The sequence below is a fragment of the Oncorhynchus gorbuscha genome, linkage group LG19, assembly GCF_021184085.1.
Source record: "Oncorhynchus gorbuscha isolate QuinsamMale2020 ecotype Even-year linkage group LG19, OgorEven_v1.0, whole genome shotgun sequence".
NCBI classification, from domain to species: Eukaryota; Metazoa; Chordata; class Actinopteri; order Salmoniformes; family Salmonidae; genus Oncorhynchus; species Oncorhynchus gorbuscha.
Genome location: NC_060191.1, coordinates 37839743 through 37860851, shown reverse-complemented (window position 1 = coordinate 37860851; position 21109 = coordinate 37839743). Strand labels below are relative to the sequence as shown.

Genomic DNA, 21109 nt, shown 5'->3' with positions numbered 1-21109 from the left:
GTCTGAATACTTATATAAATGTGATATTTCATTTAAAAAATAAATAAACAAACATTTCTAAAAACACTTTTTGCTTTGTCATTGTGGGTAATTGTGTGTAGTTGATGAGGGGAAAAAACAATTTAATACATTTTAGAATAAGACTCTAACCTAACCTACTACCATACCCCATATCAAAGGCACTTAAATATTTTGTCTTGCCCATTCATCCTCTGTATGGCACACTGTTAAGAGAATTATGTTCTCAATGTTCATAAACTGAACTTCAATTAAACTACTCAGTCTGTTACCAAGAATCGGTAAGGTTCTTGTTGAAATGAAACAGACAGAGACCAGTCTACAATAGTCAGCAACGTTTATTTACGAGAGCTCTGACCATCCTTACATGTACATTGGTTTATATACCTCTCATTTCATCATAACTGTCCCTCCTCCTCTAAGACAATGACAATATAGTTTACAAGTCTTCATACATTGCTTAGCACATCCTGCAACATGTTACACAATCTACTGCAAGCCCAAGGTTTCTCCCCTCCCTAGGTGGGGAGACTTCCTTCCCTGTTATCAGTTTCACAGTGGTCACAAGTTGTCTGCCACAGTTCCTTGCCGGCTAACAGTCCCTCTTTCTTATGGACAAACATGATTTATCATTATACAGAGACAGGGTAGAATTCTGTTAGTTATTGTTCTACGTTAAATGTATACATCATTTAGTCATTATTCATAAAATTCATAACACACACATACACAATCCATGTCTCAAAAATCCTTCTTGAACCTGTCTCCTGCCCTTCAGCTACTCTGATTTAAGTTGATTTAACAAGTGATATCAATAAGGGATCATAGCGTTCACCTGGATTCATCTGGTTAGTCTGTCATAATGTTTTTTTACACTCAGTGGCCTACTTATCCCAAAACATCATTTTCAAATCCCTGTTTTGTGTTGTATATTAGGCCTAAATTAATATCATCAGTGGTGAAAAAAGTACCCAATTGTCATACGTGAGTAAAAGTTAAGATACCTTAGTAGAAAATGACTCAAGCAAAAGCAAAGTCACCCAGTAAAATACTACTTGAGTAAAAGTCTAAGTATTTGGTTTTAAATTTACTTAAGTATCAAAAGTAAATGTAATTGCAAAAATATACATTAGTATCAAAAGTAAAAGTGTAAATAATTTCAAAATGCTTATATTAAGAAAACCAGACAGTACACTTTCCTTGTTTTTATTTAATTTACGGATAGCCAGGGGCACACACCAACACTCAGACATAATTTACAAATGAAGCATTTGTGTTTCGTGAGTCTGTCAGATCAGAGGCAGTAGGGTAGACCAGGGATGGTCTCTTGATAAGTGTGTGAATTTGACCATTTTTCTGTCCTGCTAAGCATTCAAAATGTAGCAAGTACTTTTGTGTGTCGGGGAAAGTGTATGGAGTAAAAAGTACATTATTTTCTTTAGGAATGTTGTGAAGTAGAAGTAAAAGTAAAAGTTGTCAAAAAATATAAATATTAAAGTACATATACCCCCCAAAACTACTTTAGTAATAGTTGAAAGTATTTTTACTTTAGTACTTTACACCAGTGAATAGTATGTGCCATAACAAGCATGCTCCACAATCACACTATTTCCAGGGCTTACATTAGTTATTAGTGCATAGGCATACATCCTAATGCAATATCACGTGCTTATGTACAATTATATTCAAGTCTAGTCTCGGCTGGAATCGTAACCATCATCACGTGTCGCTATTGTGTCTCCTCGATTTTATGCCGCGTTCAAGTGCTAGTCGTAACAAGGAAACTCGGACATTTCGACTTGCTAACTGGTTGAACATTTCCGAGTTTGCGACTTGCTCGAACTGGTTGTAGTTATTCATGATACTGCATTAGTTCCGACCAGAAAGAGACGCGGAATACCTCAAGAGTGGGCTACAGTGATGATGCGATGCTGCGTAGGCTACGTGTGAGTGGGATGCAAGTAGCTTGCCGCCGACATTCTCGTTGCTGGGTGCACGCACTGTAGGCTACTGCGGTAAGGATGCGTCTGCTGACTGGCTCGAATAAGATGAGCAAAGAGGCTCACAGAAAAATATGATTGTATTTTTAAAGCAGCCTTTTGACTTCGATGCAGGTATAGGGGACCTTTTCCACCTTTAAATGTATGTATAGTAGCCTAAATAAACCCTCGTCGGTCGATGCTCATGGAGTCGTGTTCGTGGGAGACGCATAAAATGATCCTACAGACAGACGCGAGTCAAATACGACAATTATGAAATGAAGGTTAACGTCAAGCAGACAACATCCAACAGCAATTAGATGTCTGGCAACGTCTTGCTCGGAGAATCCGAGTATGAAATGGTAAGAGAAGCAAGCAAGGACGATGATGACAATATTGAACTGTGATTGCTATTTAACAGCGTCCTTTAAAATCGAAAAATATTGTGACCGTTTTGGGTACCCTGGTGATAATTTTATTGTCTGAACAGGCACCTTCCTTATTAAATATTCATACTGGTAGGCTTTGAAACAATTGATGCATGTGGAATGACCGTTTGCGCAGCATAGTCTGTTACAACTGTTTCTGGGCTAATCATACATGCATCACCCATATAGCAGCCTACTGTACCCTATTTACAATGGCCTATATGAATTACATTTTTTGTTTGGTCAAGAACCTCCACTTCATAATATATCATGATAATGTCCACTATAACTACACATTTTACATGAACATGAGCACATAAAATACGAACAAATTCACATTTGATTGAGCCCCAAAACACCAATCAAAGTGGGTAGTTAAGATTGTGTGAGAGGATCGATACATGGTTCTCACACAATGCCAGCCATTCAATGTCTCTCGTGGGCTCTAGCAGATATTGATTCGTAGCTTTATTTGATTACGAGAGTCTTTGTACAGTAACATCCTTTCCAAAATGAAATGAGGTGTTGTATCGTGTTTTCAATGATATATCTGATCAATGTTTGTTTCTCCTCTAGGTTGTTTAGGTAAACTAAATTGGTTTACATGCCTGACACCCATTGATAGAAGCTGCATATCTGGATGGAGAACACTGTTGACAGCACTGTCACTGAATATTACTCAGAAATACACAGCGCGTCATTACTTTGATGTGTCTATTCTTCATGCGTTGAAGCCTCCTTGTTAAGGTGCATAGACGTTTGAAGATTCCACATTGGCTAGTATTTTATTTATACTATCTTAAATAATCTGAAGGCTGCAACAATGATCCAGCAGAACAATAACAACAACTACCCATGCCTGGAGATGTCTGGCTCCCCCAGGGAGGTGCTGCAGAAGTGCCAAAAAAGCAATCTTTCCTTCACCAGACGCTTGGAGCTTGGGGACATGCCCTTAGTCAAGGGCCTTCGGGCCTGGGCTGCGTGCTCCAAGAACCGCAGGAGGGCAGCACCTCCCCCCAGGTCCCAGGGAACATGCCCCAGGCCTGCAGATGTCTACCCAGTGGGACAGTGGGGCAGGCTGGGTTATGGTCTGGGGCTACCGCTGGACTCCAACTATGCCTCCAACCCCAGACAGACAGGCCTGGGGGCACTGGTGACTGTGGCCACGTTGAAGGCCTCTGAGGGAGGTGGTCAGACTCAGACAAGCTGTCTGTTCCTCAAGACGGAGGGTGGAAGGTGCCTCTACTCTACAGGCAGTCCAAGGCCCTGCACTCAAAGTCTGGTCCCTCAGTCCCCCTCCACGCTGGTGGGTAGCTGGCTGAGGGATAAAGTGGGAGGGGTCAGGGACTCCTCCATGGTGGGGAAAATGGGGGTGCAGGATATGGGAGGGGCCTTGGGGTCATACCAGGTCAAATCGAGGTCAGCCCAGAGGTGGAGAACATCCTGCAAGCCTGTGGTTTCCATCCAGGCGAGAACACTCCGGAACAGGGAGAATGCTGGCGAGCATACCCTGGAAGGGAGCCAGGAAAGCAGGGACAAAGGGGAGTTGCCCAAAGCTGGTCAGGACACTCTGAGTGGAAAACAAGACCGAGGGAGTACTAGAAGCCCCAAATGCAGTCACGCTCAGACCAAGACCTGCACCCAGTGTCACGGGCGGAGAGGAGGGCAGGGGAGCAGCGGGGGTCAGAGGGGAGCTGCCTCTGTATGTGAGCAGGATCATTCGAGCTGCGGTGTGGAGGGGATTAAGGAGAAGGAGGAGGGGAAAGTGCAGGATGGCACTGGTCTCACCCGGTCAAAGCCCTGTGACTCCTCCCTGCCTCCAGACAACGCTGACCCAGAAAACTGCAGCAGTGACGTCGGGGACCGGGGAAAGCCAGACAGCCCACGCGCACAGGAGGGGCTGCATCCTGAAACTTCTCTCAACAAGGAGCACTTCCAGGACAAACTATGGGATAAAGACATACATACTGGAGGCAACGATGTGGCCAGTGGTATCATGAGTCATGTGGAAGACTTTGATGGCATGGTGGGTGCTGCGATTGGGTTTGTGGATCATATCAAGTCTGCAGAGTGTGATTCAGAGAGGCTAAGGGGAACCGGGGAGATAGCTGAGGGGAAGCTGCCCAACAGGTGGATCGAGAGTCAAACTTCAGAGAGCCACTGCTGCTCTGAGAGAAGCTGCCTCGAAGACTGCTCCACTCAACCACCCAGACCAGTAGAGGGCAGCATTTATACTGCTCCTGATGAGACTGGCTATGGTCAGATAAATCAGGAAACTAAATCAGATAGTCAATACAATAAGCTTTGTGAGAAATGTCAGCCAGAAGAAAAAGATCCTGTGGCAGTGGATAACGAAGGTTTACAGGAATCTGTACATGGCCTCTGTGAGGAAGAGGAGATGAGGGGGGAGGAGGGGATCCAGTCAACAGCACCAGACATTTGGGAGCTCTGTGGGGAGCATCGAGAGATACTGCCTGAGGTCAGGAGCACAGATGATGAGGCCAGGCTGGTAAAGGGAGACATCATATCCCAGAGAACTGAGCGAGGGCCTCACTGGGCAACGGAGGAACATGAGTGCGAGGAGACATGTAGGATGGAAGCGAGGTGTTTTTCAGATTTACCAGCTAACCTAACTGAAGAGGCCGTAGTAGGGTGGAGGAAGGCAGGGACTAGGCAGTTTAATTCCCGTTTACAAGGCTCTGCTGTTGCTGGCCCTGCTACCTCTGTCACACACTCGCCACCTAATCTGGCCTCCTCAAGAGCCATGGCAACAAGCCTCCCTGCTCCGAATGAGGGGCAGGCAGACGCTGGAGGTGGGGCTCTGGTGCCTCTGCTACGGAGCCCAGGGGAGCAGGAGTGGAAGAGGGGCCCGGACGAGAGCAAGGTGGCCTCCAACAGGGGGTTCCTGGATGTGGGGCCAGAGGGGGAGGATGACTTTGGGCTTTTCATGCAGGCAGAGGAGCAGCTGCCCTGGGACGACAGCTTCACTGCATCACCCCTAGTGCCTTCTGGGAAAAGTGCGAGTGTTGGTAAGTCCCCAGCCTACGGCACCTCAGAAATGTGACAGGAGCTCTTTTTAAAGACATCCAGACACGACACACGCATAACAGAAACTTCTTATGACTATCACATCCTCCAGTTAGATTATGCAAATGTGACAGAGGCAGCAGTAACAGCAGAACATGAAAAGGCTTTTGAAAACCACAAAGACAAGAAGCTCTGACGTGAACAGTAGCGGTAACTCTCTTTGTTGTGGTTTGCACCAAGCAGCAGCCAGGGCATGTAGACACGTTGCTCCCAACGCCCGAGTGGCGCAGCGGTCTAAGGCACTGCGTCTCAGTGCTAGAGGCGTCACTACAGACCCTGGTTTGATTCCAGGCTGTGTCACAACCGGCCGTGATTGAGAGTCACATAGGGCGGCGCATAATTGGCCCAGCGTCGTCCGGGTTTGGCTGGGGTAGGCCGCCATTGTAAATAAGAATTTGTTCTTAACTAACTTGCCTAGTTAAATAAAGTTGAAATAAAATAAATAATCAGTTATTCTGGTCTGACCTGGATTCTTGAGGGCCCTCTCCTCTCCCAAACTCATGTGAAGGTAGTGCTAGTGCTCTCTGCTTTGGGATGTAAGGCGTGTGAGCCTCAGGACATGGGGTTCCGTGTTTAAAGAGACAGAGACCCAGGCAGGCAGCTCCGCCGTGATTGGGAGAGACCATGCAGGGTGACATCCATCCCAACATCCATCCCCATGTAACCTCCAACATCATGCAAAGACAAAACTCCCCATCATTAGTGTCTAATGGTAATAACACAGGTCGAATCATTGTTGTTGTCATGATTATGTCATATGTCAGTTAAAGCAATGGCAGTGACATTTAACCAAGTGTATAAATCAAAGTTACAAAAATAGTTGTCAGATTATATAAGGTAAAGAAAAAAACTGGTCAACTACCAAAAAAAACACAATTTTATTCGTTGCCCATTCAGGCCATTTGAATGAGGACAGCATGCAAAATAGCCGCCTATTTGGAGCATACACCAGGTCCCTGCACTTTGAGGTCGACTCAGTGCAAGGCATACAGATCATATAGAATCAATAGAATCTAGCTAGTGTCGTAATGATTCATGTCTGATGCCTTCCATGCTGCACTTGAAAACCATTCCATCACCAATGAGTCTACCCATTGGACCTCAGGTTGGACAGACAGCTCATTCCAACAATCAGAGGATGCCTGGACAGCCTTCCCAAAGGATACAGCGGGAGAAGGGCAAGACACAAGAGAACAGTGGTGGCCCACAAATGCTGTGGAGGAGACGAGGGGCAGATTCTCTGCCACGCAAAATGTGGTAGGCCTTTAAATCTCTCCATCTTTCCTCCGAAGTGACTACAAAAGACAAGGAGTCAATTTATTGCAATATTCCTGTAATCTCCAGGAGTACATGGTCCATGGGACTGACTGGAAATGATAGACATACACATTTGTTCTTCATTTTCCATGGTTTCCATCTTTCAGAACAAAGTGTTTGTGGAGGCCTTCCCGACACTGTCTACTCCCCTGTATGATCGTGATGCTGTTCCCACACTCAGCCAGCTCCTCAGAGGCGTCTTGGATCACGAAAGCCTTGCAGAAGATCATGGGTAAGTGGGTCAAGGAACCATAATGATATTTTATTCAAATCCAGCTCAGGGAATGATTTGGAAGTTTGATCCTAAAACCCTACTTCTATTTCCTTTCAGGTCGGATTTTAAATCAGTTAGAAGCATAATCTAGACAGTTTTATAATTCCTGAAATTGGAACGATAAGGAACGTTCTGGACATAGTTGTTATATATTGCCATCTAGTGGAAGAAATTATATGACCTTCAAGATGGCGCCAGAGATAGCCTGAAATGTCACCACCACCGAACAATTGCTCGACAGTTTGAACCCATGACCAGAGATAAGCCGCATATTAGACAATATTTCACGCACTGAATCAGTATTGGTTTAGTGAAAGATTCAGTTTCACAACTATTTAATAGGCTGCGGTGATATTCATAACTGTCGTGCTTACTTCTGCCATTAATTTGCATATCTGCGTTTTTGTCTTGTAGCTTACTCGATGGGTTCCATGACTTGAACAAGATGTTTGGCTTGAAATGTAAGAGGGCAAATGCTGTTTCCCGTGAACCTCTTCTACAGTCGCTACATTTGGGCCAGTGTAACACGGTGAGTATTTACATCTGTAATGCTCGTGTAATGGGCTGTTAAAAGTAATAACAGGCCTCTACTCTGTTTCATATTATGAGGCTGAAATGATACAGCCTTATCTTATGTTATTATACATTTTTTGACATCAGGCTCTATCACCATGACAAATGCTACAAGCATGTTAAACCAAACTGAAGTGCCTATAATCATAGAATGTATAATGGGTCATGCATCATAGTATGACATAGTCATTTGACTGTTCTCTGCACTGGCACTCAGATAACAACTGACTACAGTTCATGTTAAGTTTATGTCAATTTAGAAGAGTTGTCATTTATTCACCTCTGCAGGAAAATATGACTGGGCACAGAGCAGCCAACTACAGTCCCTCTCTTGGCCTCTCCTCGTCCAGTCAGCATGCACAGGCCTGTGGGAAGAGACGTTTATCGTATGTCAACAAGAACATCATGGAATAACCAAAATGTCCACTTTCCCTGACCTTCAACAACACATTTAGCCTTTTTCATGCATGTCCATGCCAAACCACTAATGGGACACAGTCTTCATCTCCATGGGGAGAAATAACTAAACATTTCACAAGATTCAGAACTCGGAGGATGCTCTCCTTGGGCCGACTGGACCACCTGACTATATGGTGATCCTTAACAATGCCCTGTTTTGCTTTGCCTTCGCTGGAGTTAGATCACCGATGCATACCTGTGACAAATTTGATCAAATTAAGCACTAATTGTAATTTTTGTCTCACAGATATTTTTAAAATACATGCAAATGTTTAACATTCTTATAAATCTTATTCTTATGGACTATAGGAAATGTTAAAGTAATTAGTGTTTGCCCGGAGAAGTGGATGTCTATACCCCCCCTCCTTTGTTCACTCCCACCCTCTTTCTCACACACACACTGACATGGACACAAACAACAAACACACACTATCCTCTCCTGTCACGTGATCTGGCCCAAATGTGCCGGTGACAACTCTGGAGCAGAATATACTGTAGGTTTAGCCAACATTGGAGCTCACATTGATCACAGCTCCATTTCTTATTATCATAGTAAATAATGACCATGTTTTCTGAAATGATATCCTTTAAATTGGGGGTGTTTCTGGCTGTCAGAATACAGTCGTTTTGTGCTGGCAAAGAGAAAATGTGTTACTTTACCAGTACACGTTTGTTTTAGATCACAAAAAGCAGTCAAGTCCTATTTAGATTCTATTTGTTTCTCTCTTGATTGTTGTTTGTGGGTAACCCAGGGCAACTCAGTAGGCCTACAGAAAATGTAGTGAATGTTTGTCATTTGTACATAATATGTATTCCTCAAGAAAAATACAGATTTTCTGAGTTGTTCAAATTGATAAAACTAGATAGTCAACTTGTTAATTGATGTAATAAAATGATACGTTGATTACTGTTTTCCATCCTCAAAAGCTTTTGCTAATGTTATGATATACTGTATAGTTTTTGAAGTACCTAAACAGTCATCTTATTTGGGTGTTTGATGCAATACTCACTATAAACCAAAACAGCAAACAACAAAAGAAAGGGGAGAAAATAGTACTCTACGGGCTACACATGTCAGTCAATAAGAATGGTCTATGGCCGCTACAAAAAAGTTTCATGGGTCAAAAGGCAACCACACCGGCAAATCAACACGTACAAGTGACATACTTTGAATTAGCACACAATCAGCTGTAACCACTGTCAAGACTGTGCAACACCTTCAAGTCATTACCTAAGACTGCTAATGAGGAAAACTGACAGAGCAATGCTGTTCTCAGTTCTTTACCCACTCTAACCTTGTGGCCAAGAATGCGCCCTACCAGAATGGCAAATTTGTGACGTCTCTCATGTATGATGATGACAGGTGAGGGGCCCAAAAAAGAGGTCATGTACAAGATTTTGATCTGTGGCCAGGGCCGGATCACCGATCAGTCACGCAGGACAGGTGACCTGGGGCCCATGACCTCGAGGAAATTTGCTTTAAAACTGCACAATGTTCCCTTAGCTTCATGGCAAAATGTGAAGAATAGCACGAGATGAGCTGTAAAACAGCACATTCTTCTCTTTTTCCCATGGCACAATATGTAGAAAAACAGGTAAATAGCTTTAATACTGCAAAAGTACCTCTCAGCCTCACGATGAAATGTAGAATAGCATTATAAAACAGTTGTTTGTGTTGAAATGCAGGAAGTTCGCTGTTTTCCTAAAAAACAAAACATAGGTGCCCCAGGGCACCTAATGCGGTAATCTGGGGCTGTTAGTCGTGCTGAATTGGTTAATAGGAAGTTGCTGAGTCAGATGATCTATTTTCACCAGATATTGTGGCATTGATTGTGCTAAAGTGAAAATATGCAAGTGGCCTTAGATTACCTTTTGGCAAGCTATCAAATAAAGTCAACAGTTTGTTTGCCTAATGCGCCACTGTGCACATTGCCCTGGTATAGTTCAGTGCAAGGTTGGCAAGAAGAAAAACATATCCTGGTGTTGCTATTTTCTTCAGCTGCAGCATGTGATAGGATGGCTCCCCTAATCACGTGTATTAGTTGTACGTAAAAGTACAAGCTCAAGGCGAAACAATCTCTGTCTGCAATAACAACTATATGAAGCCATTATGGACATATGGCTTCCTCTTTAAGGAATACCTAGGATAGGATAAGTAATCCCTCTCACCCCCCTTAAGATTTAGATGCACTATTGTAAAGTGACTGTTCCACTGGATGTCTTAAGGTGAATGCACCAATTTGTAAGTCGCTCTGGATAAGAGCGTCTGCTAAATGACTTAAATGTAAATGTAAACTAGGAGAGCGAGGCAGTACACTCTTAGTTGCTTTTTGGCCCGTCCCATAGGTCTTCACTTTGGTGTTCACAGATCTGAGACTGACTGGATCATTTAGTTTATAGTTTCAACTAGGGATTGTTTGAGCCTTTCCCCTATATTTTCCTTATCCAGTCTTGTAAACACCAAAGAGAAAAGGGTCATGAAAAGGAAATGTGTTGTAGCTCACCTAACTGTTTCTGGTTCAGCTCTTGGACTATGTTCTGGGGTTTATTCAGGTGATTGAAACATCCACATGATTGCAGATAGAAATAGAACGTAAAAGACTACGAACATGCTGTTATCATGAGGAACAGTAGGGAGCAGTGTATTCTCAACATGTTTATTTGCAGAGTTCTAGGCGTTTGAACACATCCTTGTCAAAATTGTAACAGTGGGTTGGAGGACTGCTGACACTTTAAACTTGAGCAGACCGAGTCAGGGAAGTAGGCTACAAAGTCACAGTTTTGGCGGATGACATTGAACGCATAAATATAGAGGAAATGTCTTCGGGGTACAAATCTTGGATACTGCTTTCAGGTTTTATACTGTTCTATGTTTCTTATCTGTTGTTCGGCGCGTTCGTTTTCTCCACCATCGAACGGCCGGTGGAGGACAAACTTAAAAGAGACATACAAGTCCTGAAAGAAGAGTTTCTCAACCAAAGTTGCGTCAATGCAACATCACTTGAAAACTTTTTGGAGAGAGTTTTACAAGCCAATAAGTATGGGATTTCTATCCTTCCGAATTCTTCTGCGAGTTCTAATTGGGACTTGGCTTCCTCTTTGTTCTTCGCCAACACTTTAGTAACGACAGTCGGTAAGTAAATAGCCTATAACGTTAACGTCACTTGTCTTTGTTAGGCCTACGTCGTTTTCGTTTTGTTTCGGCTGGTTTGCATAAGACGAATCCATATAGACATTTCTAAATAATTTAAGTGCTAATATTGCAAGAAACTCAAGGAAACACTGATTGGTTACAGATTACAATTACAGTTGTAACTGGGCATTTCTTTTGTACTCCGTGACCAAAACATGCCACGCATCAATGGGCCCATGTGATTTTTTTTTCAGGTAAATGCCCCAGTGTCAGTGCTTTAAAGGCGTTAAAGCAGGGATGGGTAACTGGTGGTCCTCCTTTTGAAAGCCCTCCGATCCATTTCCACTGACTCAGTCAGGGTCTCAATTTACCGTTGCAATCTAGATTAGTAGACTGACTACACAAGGTGCAATTTCGAATTCAGGAGTTTTACTCTGTCAATCACTGATAGTCAGTCAATTAGCCCATGTCAGCTAACATTTTTTTTAGATTCCTAACTTAGTTTAGCGGCCAGCAATCTAATATTGTTATCATGGTTGAATTACCTAGCGAGGTCCCCCATTGGTTTTCTCACTCAGATATCGTTAAACTGCAAACATTTAGCTTCATGCAATGACTAAATGTGTATAATTGCAGGAAATTAACTCTAAAATAAAGAAAATGTTGGTAAGCAGACCCATGAGCAACTGCAGCCTCTCATTATGAGTTCAAATTTAAGTGCCTTTGAACTGGGTATGGTAGTAGGTGCCAGGCGCACCGGTTTGTGTCAATAACTGCAACGCTGCTGGGTTTTTCGCACTCAAGTTTCCTGTGTATCAAGAATGGAATGGTCCACCACCCAAAGGACATCCAGCCAATTTGACACAACTGTGGGAAGCATTGGAGTCAACATGGGCCAGCATCCCTGTGAAACACTTGACACCTTGTAGAGTCCATTCCTGACAGATTGAGGCTGTTCTGAGGGCAAGGGGTTGGGGTGCAACTCAATATTAGGAAGGTGTTCCTAATGCTTGATATACTCTCTCTGTGTGGTGTGTGTAGTGAAAACAGTAGTGGTCATATAATGGAACCTTGAGGAACACCAAAACTTACCATTGATTTGCCAGTGGACAAACCATCCAGAGACAAACTGATGTCATTCCAACAGATAAGATCTAAACCAGGCAAGAACCTGTCCATGTAGACCAATTAGGGTTTCAAATCTTTCCAGAAGAATGTGGTGATCAATGGTGTCAAAAACAGCATAAAGATCTCGGTGCACAAGGACAGACTCAGAGCCTTCTAATGGTCTGTGGCCATTAGAAAAAACCAGACTGGATGGTTTCTTATGAATTATTTCTTCAGGAAGGCAGTTAGTTGCCGAGCAACAGATTTTTCAAAACATTTTTAGAGGAATGAGAGATTTGATAAAGTCAAATTTATTTTGTACTTTTTTATATATATTATTTGGGGTTAAAGGTTTGGCTTTTTCAGGAGAGGCATTATTACTGCCACTTTTAGTGAGCTTGGTATACATCTGGAGGCTAGGGAGCCGTTTTATTATGTTCAACATAGGAGGGCCAAGCACAGGAAGTAGCTCTTTCAGTAGTTTAGTTGGAATAAGGTTTAGAGGTCATGGCTATTTTTGTGAATGTGTCAAAATGACACAGGATTAAATTGATCTGAGGTCCTGGCTGTTCTGTGCAGACTCGGGACAACTGAGTTTTGGAGAAATACGCAAATACAAAGAGGAGTCTAATTTGTTTTCTAATGATCAGGATGTTTTCCTCTAAGAAGTTCATGAATTCATCACTGCTGAAGTGAAGGCAATCCTCACTTGGGGAAGGAATGCTGCTCTTTAGTTAGCTTTTCAACCGTATCAAAAATAGGGTGATGGAGCAGCAGTGAGGGATTTTCGATATTGCACAGTACTTTCCTAGCTAGTTGGAAGACTTTCAATTTAGTGGAGCGCCATTTCCTTTCCTTTCGTATTTTCTGTATACCAGGGAGCTAGTTTCTTGTGACAATTTAGTTTGTTTTTTAACGGTGCGACTGCGTCTAGGGGATTATGCAAGGCAAATGTTTAAATTGTTGGTTAGCCCTTTAGAGCCCATAGCGGTTGTCAACTGCCTTTAAAAAATATATATACTATAGCGGCTGCAAACGAGTCAAAATAGATGGGATTTGCTTACCAAGACAACATTGAATGTTCCTGAGTGGCGTAGTTACAGTGGATTGTTTTGACTTTCATTTTGTTCAATGATAACCGACTTGTTCCATCACAACTTTAATTTTTCTAAATGGCACAGTACACTAACCTCTGGCAACAGCATGTTATCTGCTATTGTAGTGTGTTTGCTTGTATGGGATCCTAATAATTTCTTAGCTCTAAACTTGCGCTCTGTCTCTTTTTCTCTCATACTTTCTCTCCACCCTCCCCAGGATATGGGCACACTACACCCCTGTCGGACACAGGCAAAGCCTTCTCCATCTTCTATGCCCTGCTGGGAGTGCCCTTCACCATGCTGGTGCTCACCGCCTGCGTCCAGAGGCTCATGCACCTGGTGACCTACGGACCCATCAGCATGTGCCGCCAGAAGATCGGCCTGGAACCTCTCGCCGCCACTGCCATCCACTTCGCCATCCTGCTGCTGGTGGTGGTGCTGGGCTTCTTTGTGGTACCCGCCGTGGTGTTCAGCTACATCGAGGACACCTGGTCCTTCCTGGACGCCATATACTTCTGCTTCATCACGCTGTGTACCATCGGCCTGGGCGACTACGTGCCCGGTGAGAAGCCCGGACAGAATTTCAGGTCGCTGTACAAGATCTCTGTGATGGGTGAGTCATGAACTAATCTGAGTGTATTTGATAACAGGGCAAGGCACCCTGACATGGCTCATGACACAGCTCAGACTAATGTCATATAAAATCCGTGATACTCATTACCCACTCAAATTAAATATTGGTGTTCATGATTTCGAGTTAGAATTGTTTTTCCCCTTTTTTGAATAGGAAACAAGGCAATAACAGTGTGAACAGTGACTGAACGATTGGGTGGAGTTTGCATCAATGTTTTAAACAGAGGGATGTGCATAGGAATAAGTGGACTTGACAATTTTGAGCGCGTGCAGACACTTGAGTGAAGTGGGAGACGCTCGGCCCCAACACCACCTCACATTAGGGAAGCCAGAATGTGACATCTTGTCCAGCACTGAGATAGCTAGGCCCTCTGGTGGAAAATGGTGTTGTGTCTCTGTGAAACCGCAGGAACTTTCACACCTCGGATGTGAGAACTGGCGCTTCCGGAGTGCTCCTCCTCCTCTCAAGTAGTGCACTCCGGTCAAAAGGATCTATAACGTCCAAGGAAGCAATTTTAAGAACTAGTAAATGCTGTTTTGTTTGAGTTTTTAAATGTGCTTATGTAAGATATATTTGAAATAATCATAATTTGAAGATGAGAGGACAGGACACCCTTCATTGTGCTAAATGTCCTGAGCCAACATTTGTGGGCCAAATGTCAGGAGATATTAGTCGGAATGCTGAGACTGCATGAGTCTCCCGATTTAACATGGTTCAGCCGATGAAAGAACATGTATGCACTCCTTATCCCTGTATTGACCCTAGACATGTAATTCTGATACTGACCCTAGACATGTAATTCTGACACTGAAAATATGCAGTACGGTTTATCGTTTGAGTACATTTGTAGAAGTCTGAGGACACCCCCTTGTGGTTTTCAGGAGGAAACTAAAGTGTCGCTCCACTGCCCCCTCCATGTATCCCACAATGTCTGTGATTTGGTTGGTATACTGGATGGGTGAATTTGAATTGGGCTTCTTGTTTTGGGAAGAGTGCAATGTGTGGTGAAATTGCTCTCCTCCTTAAGGGCATGTTGCAGTAGGGAGTCTAGGATACCATACCATCTACCCAACTTGTACTTGGAAGGATTTCATATTGTCTCATGACATTTGTCAGAGTTATGCTCTTAGTTATGGTATAGTTGAATTACTGGAATTACCCTTTTTTTAAATTCTCTCTCAAAATAACCTCACTGTTTAGAGCCAAGTGGTGTTTGTTGTACTCTGTGGCATTGTCTCAAAACCTTGTTTTAGGGCCCTGTGTTTTGGTTGATCATGTCACATGACCTGGATTTGAACTTTTATTTAAAGCTTGTTCATCACACTTTACCCTTTTTTTCTTCTTATTTTTATGTCATATTGTCCAGCACCATTCTCAGACAATTGCTAAAATTGTGGGTGTAATTCTCATTAAAGTTTCAACTCCTGGGAAAATAGGTTGTTTTGCTCATGTCGTAATATACTTTTCCTGTCTCAAAATACCTCACATGGCATGACAGAATTTAAGTCACAAGGGAGGTGTAAGTCTACTCTGCTTACTGAGCTGCAGTGAAACAACTGTTGAAACAAATGAACCATGATATGGCATATAAGCATAACTGTATCGTGAGGAAGCCTGTTGTAGAAGTCTGAAGAGGGCCCCCTTGTGGTTTTCTTCTTGTCCAGCATGAATACATCTCGAGCACACGAGTGTGGTGAATTTGCGCTTTGTGATACAAGTGACTGTGTCCATGTATAATACTTCTTCCCACAGCGTATACTTGCTGATGTTGAATTAATGTTGCGGTCTCTGTCCTCTGCAGTGTACCTGTTTGTAGGGCTGATGATGATGTACCTGGTCCTGCGTGCCTTCCACCGGATGGCCGACCTGCATGGCCTGACTTCTTTCTTCCAGCTCCCCCACTGTGATGAGGATATAGAGGAGGACAAGGAGCCCATCATCGAGGCCGGCCACGAGGACCAGCATGAGGCGGAGGACTCGGCCAAGCCCCTGGATCCGGCCTCCCAGACCTCCTATAACACCATCAACCGATAAGGACTCACTCCACTCTGGCCCGTTCTCTTTTACATCAGTCAGGTCAAACAGTTTAAACTACAGTCACTGTTTTACAGCAACACAGGGATGAGTTTAAAACCTGACACTATATAGGCACCAAAGACTATATTTACCACTGTGAGGCAACTCATGGGTCAGGTCAGACCTTCCTGCTATGACAGCGCAACTAAACCAAAGAGAAACAAACTCTACAGCTGCACCAGTGCACCCAGTTGACACTTGGCGAGGGTTGTTCGTCAAGGAGGGAAAAGGTTGTTATTCCATAACCTACAGAGAACACTTCTGGTTGGGACTGATTCTGATTATTTATCACTTTTTTTTGGTTTCAGACCAAAAAATATTTAAGTATCATATACTGATATTTTCATGTACCCTTTTGTGGTTTTTAGGTCAGGGTTGATCAAAGGTCATACAGAAATATCTGATATTTCAAAACTAAACAAACTCCTTAAATATCTGATATTTCAAAACTAAACAAACTCCTTATAGTGCCCATCTTTTGAAGGAGTTTGTTGCCCCTCCCTAGTAACTATGTGAAAAAGCCATTGCTTGAGACTTTGTCTTGAGTCATATGATGGATAATATTCCTAGGACTAGTGTGGGCTTTTCCCGGCTTTGTTTTTGCCTGTGGTGTGACATGGTCATGTGTTTAATTTTTTTTTAAAGACAAGGATATCATCTGAAGGATAGCAAATTTAGGGAACAAAAGGATTGAAAATAAAAACCAAGTATATGTGTTCTAATGTGTAGTTGTCATTTGTTCAATGTTAGGAAGTGTCATTGTGAAAGCTATGTGACAGATTGACAAACTTCCTACATGCTAATCCTGAACAATGTACGTAGTAGCAAATGACAATGTAATATCTGCCAATAATGTAATGGCTGCTAATGTAATAACTTTTGCATTTGTTATAAATGCTGATAATGTAATAAATTGTTAAATGTTTGTGCATAATGTAATTATTACATTGTGTTGATTATTACAAAATTAAGTGGGTCACTTTTTTAATGAATGTAATAATTTTAACCAATGTAATAACACAATGTAATAACTAAATTCACTCGTCTCGTGTATATCAAGTGTCATGCTTCAGTAATAGTGGACAAAACACCACATTCCTGAAACCTTATTTGATATTACTAAGGTAACGTAATTGTCCAGTTCATTAAACCAGTGGACTAATGTTGGAGGGCCCAAACTCATTTTTCCCAGCAGACATAAATGGGGAGATCGTGGCATTTTCATTACAGTTTGGGACTGTTATCTGTAATATCTCCACATGACCTAAACATACAGGGCATTCGGAAAGTATTCAGACCCCTTTCCTCATGAATCTACACACAATACCCCACAATGACAAAGCAAAAACAGGTTTAGGAATTTGTGCAAATGTATTCAAATAAAAAAACAAAATGACCTTATTTCACTCGGGTGCATCCTGTCGGCACAGATCTGGGGAAGGGTACCAAAAAATGTCTGCAGCATTGAAGGTCTCCAAGAACACAGTGGCCTCCATCATTCTAAAATGGAAGAAGTTTGAAACCACCAAGACTCTTCCTAGAGCTGGCTGCCCGGCAAAACTGAGCAATTGGGTGAGAAGGGCGTTGGTCAGGGCGGTGACCAAGGACCCAATGGTCACTCTGACAGAGCTCCAGAGTTCCTTGGATGACGATGGGAGAACCTTCCAGAAAAACAACCATCCCTGCAGCACTCCACCAATCAGGCCTTTATGGTAGAGTGGCCAGATAGAAGCCACTGCACAGGAAAAGGCACATGACAGCCCGCTTGGAGTTTGCCAAAAGGCACCTAAAGGACACAGACCATGAGAAAAAAGATGCTCTTATCTGATGAAACCAAGAATGAACTCTTTGGCCTGAATGCCAAGCATCACGTGTGGAGGAAACCTGGTACCATCCCTACGGTGAAGCATGGTGGTGGCAGCATGCTGTGGGGATGTTGTTCAGCGGAAGGGACTGAGAGACTAGTCAGGATCGAGGGGAAAGAGGAACAGAGCAAAGTATAGAGAGATCCTTGATGAAACCTGCTCCAGAGCGCTCAGCACCTCAGACTGGGGCAAAGGTTCACCTTCCAACAGGACAACGAACCTAACCCTACAGCCAAGACAATGCGGGAGTGGCTTAAGGACAGACTTATTTTAGAATAAGGCTGTAACGTAAGAAAATGTGGGAGTAGTCAAGGGGTCTGAAAACTTTCCGAATGCACTGTATGTGAAATAGAGCCATGAATGCAACTTTGTATTAAAATGTTTCTTGTACTGGTTGACCTGAAAGGTCTAGCGTCGTCCGGGTTAGGGAGGGTTTGGCCGGCAGGGATATCCTTGTCCCATCACGCACTAGCAACTCCTGTGGCGGGCCGGGCGCAGTGCACGCTGACACGGTCGCCAGCCACACATATGTGCGGCTGGCTTCCGGGTTAAGTGGGCATTGTGTCAAGAAGCAGTGCGGCTTGGTTGGGTCGTGTTTGGGACGATGCACGCCTCTCCCGAGTCCATACGAGAGTTGCAGCGATGAGACAAGACAGAGAGTTTGGGTGTTTGGATACCACAAAATTGGAGAGAAAAATCTGTAAAAAATATAAAATAAGTGATTGGTTTAAGTTATTACACTATTGATGAAAATAATTTAGGTTGATGAATCCAGTGTCACTCTGCTGGGCGGTTACTGCATAGCAACCTAGCGGTGCCGAAAGCCTATATGCACAAAAAGTGTATTTCTCTCAAATTTTGTGAACAAATGTCCCTGGATTTATAAGCTCGGAAAATGCTTTTGCGGCACAGTCGATAGCGCGCCGGACCTCGGGCTCGAAGGTCGAGGGTTTGAGACCTTCTCCCTGTTGTTTCATTACAATATATTTAACTAGGCAAGTCAGTTAAGAACAAATTCTTATTTACAATGACGGCCTACCAAGAGGCAAAACGGCCTCCTGCGGGTACGGGGGCAGGAATTAAAAATAAAAATGTAGGTCAAAACACACATCACGACAAGAGAGACACCACAACACTAGATAAAAAGAGACCTAGGGCAACAACAGCATGGCAGGAACATGACAACACAGCATGGTAGCAACACATCATGAAAACAACACGGTAGCAGCACAACATGATACAACACAAACATAATACAAACATTGTTGGGCACAGACAACAGCAAAAAGGTAGAGACAATAATACATCACACGAAGCAGCAATGGCCATACATGTTAGTGAGCATGTCTCCTTTGCCAAAATAATCCATCAACCTGACAGGTGTGGCATAACAGGAGGCTGATTAAACAGCATGGTCATTACACAGGTGCACCTTGTGATGGGGACACTAAAATGTGAAGTTTGGGTAACTGTACTTTACTATTTATATTTTTGACTACTTTTACTTCACTACATTACTAAAGAAAATACTGTACTTTTTACTACATACATTTTCCCTGACAACCAAAAGTACTCTTTTGAATGCTTAGCAGGACAGGAAAATGGTAAAACACATGGTACTGCCTCTGGCCTGGTGGACTCACAAAACACAAATGCATATTTTGTAAATAATGTCCGTAAATTTTAAAAACAACAAAATGGTGCGCTCTGCTTCTCTTAATATAAGGAATTTCAAAGTATTTATACTTTTACTTTTGATATTTAAGTATATTTAAAACCAAATACTTTTAGACTTTTAGTCAAGTAATATTTTACTGTCTGACTTTCATTTTCACTCTATATGGCTATTCATTTTACTCAAATATGGCTATTGGGAACTTTTTCCACCACTGGGTAGCTCTGACCAACATATCTGTATTCTCAGTCATGTGGAATCCATAGATTAGGGCCTAATGGATTGATTTAAACTGACTGATTTCCTTATATGAGCTGTAACTTAAGTAAAATCTTTGAAATTGTTGCATGTTGCGTTTATTTTTGTTCAGTATACATTTTCCGTCACACAAGACCACGTGCTAACACAGTCCAATCACTGGCCGGCAGGCTATGAGGAAGCTTGCACCCTCATACCATAGACATTAAAGAACATTTTCACCCAAAACCACCCATTCCTTTAATTTACAGTGTGAAATAACACATATGTGAGAGAAATTTTGGCATTGTAATAAGGTTGGTAGCAACATAGAAAATCGTTGTGGAAATCTGTTGCAGCTCAAGTCGACGACAAAGTTCACAATGCAATGCTTGCTCTATAGGCTGGCTACACACAATAATACCAAAGACAATATCACCATGTAAAGTATATATTTAGCTGCTTAAACAAACTACACTATCAATTTAGGAGTCTAGTCTCACCATGTTCAAACTGCAGATCGATGAGCCTCACAGAGTGGAGTCTGACATTCGCAAGGGCAGATATACTTTTGAGGAGATGGGAAACGTTGTCCATAATAAGGCAATGGGCCACGAGGTGCATGCTGGGCTATTATTATGGGACAAGAAGCGCTCTCCTTCAAGGGGTGAATGGGAGTCAATTGGGCGCTAAGCTCAAAAAGTCAACATTAGCATGAATTTTGTCAACAAGATGTACAGAATTACAAATATTTTCCATGATATGAGCTATTTAAATTGCTATATGTGATACTGTATAGCTTTGGAATCGTGAAATTAAGTACGGTCGAGGAAAATAACCGTTTCTCGACTCATACCCTGACACAAAGAGATTGTGAGACGATTATTTTAGCAACCGTGTGACGCTGCATAACGTGAACGAGATTTGTAGACAGTCTGCTGGGTGGGGCGTTAAACGTTCCTCAATTCATTACCCAATGAGATTCCATCTCCTTTCTCTGGGCCCATTCACCAATATGGCACGCTTGAAATTCAAATGATTTCGGCTTTATGAGCTACCAGGAGTTTTCCATATGAATACTTAGATGTTGTCAGCGCTATCGCTATCGATTGGTTTCAATGTCTGCAATCAAAGCATAATGTAATAATGA

General features: G+C 42.8%; 2 protein-coding genes across 2 annotated transcripts; both read left to right on the top strand.

Moving 5' to 3' along the window:
• The first annotated feature begins 1728 nt into the window (after positions 1–1728).
• On the top strand, positions 1729–9047 carry LOC124006108. Its single transcript, XM_046315893.1, has 6 exons — positions 1729–2359; positions 3002–5454; positions 6618–6769; positions 6937–7061; positions 7518–7632; positions 7965–9047. Exons 2-6 carry the CDS (start codon positions 3249–3251, stop codon positions 8088–8090), a joined length of 2724 nt encoding a protein of 907 aa, XP_046171849.1. The 5' UTR covers positions 1729–2359; positions 3002–3248; the 3' UTR covers positions 8091–9047.
• A 1702-nt stretch (positions 9048–10749) lies between these two features.
• On the top strand, positions 10750–17121 carry LOC124006530 (potassium channel subfamily K member 6-like). Its single transcript, XM_046316599.1, has 3 exons — positions 10750–11268; positions 13690–14085; positions 15908–17121. Exons 1-3 carry the CDS (start codon positions 10953–10955, stop codon positions 16138–16140), a joined length of 945 nt encoding a protein of 314 aa, XP_046172555.1. The 5' UTR covers positions 10750–10952; the 3' UTR covers positions 16141–17121.
• Positions 17122–21109: the final 3988 nt, after the last annotated feature.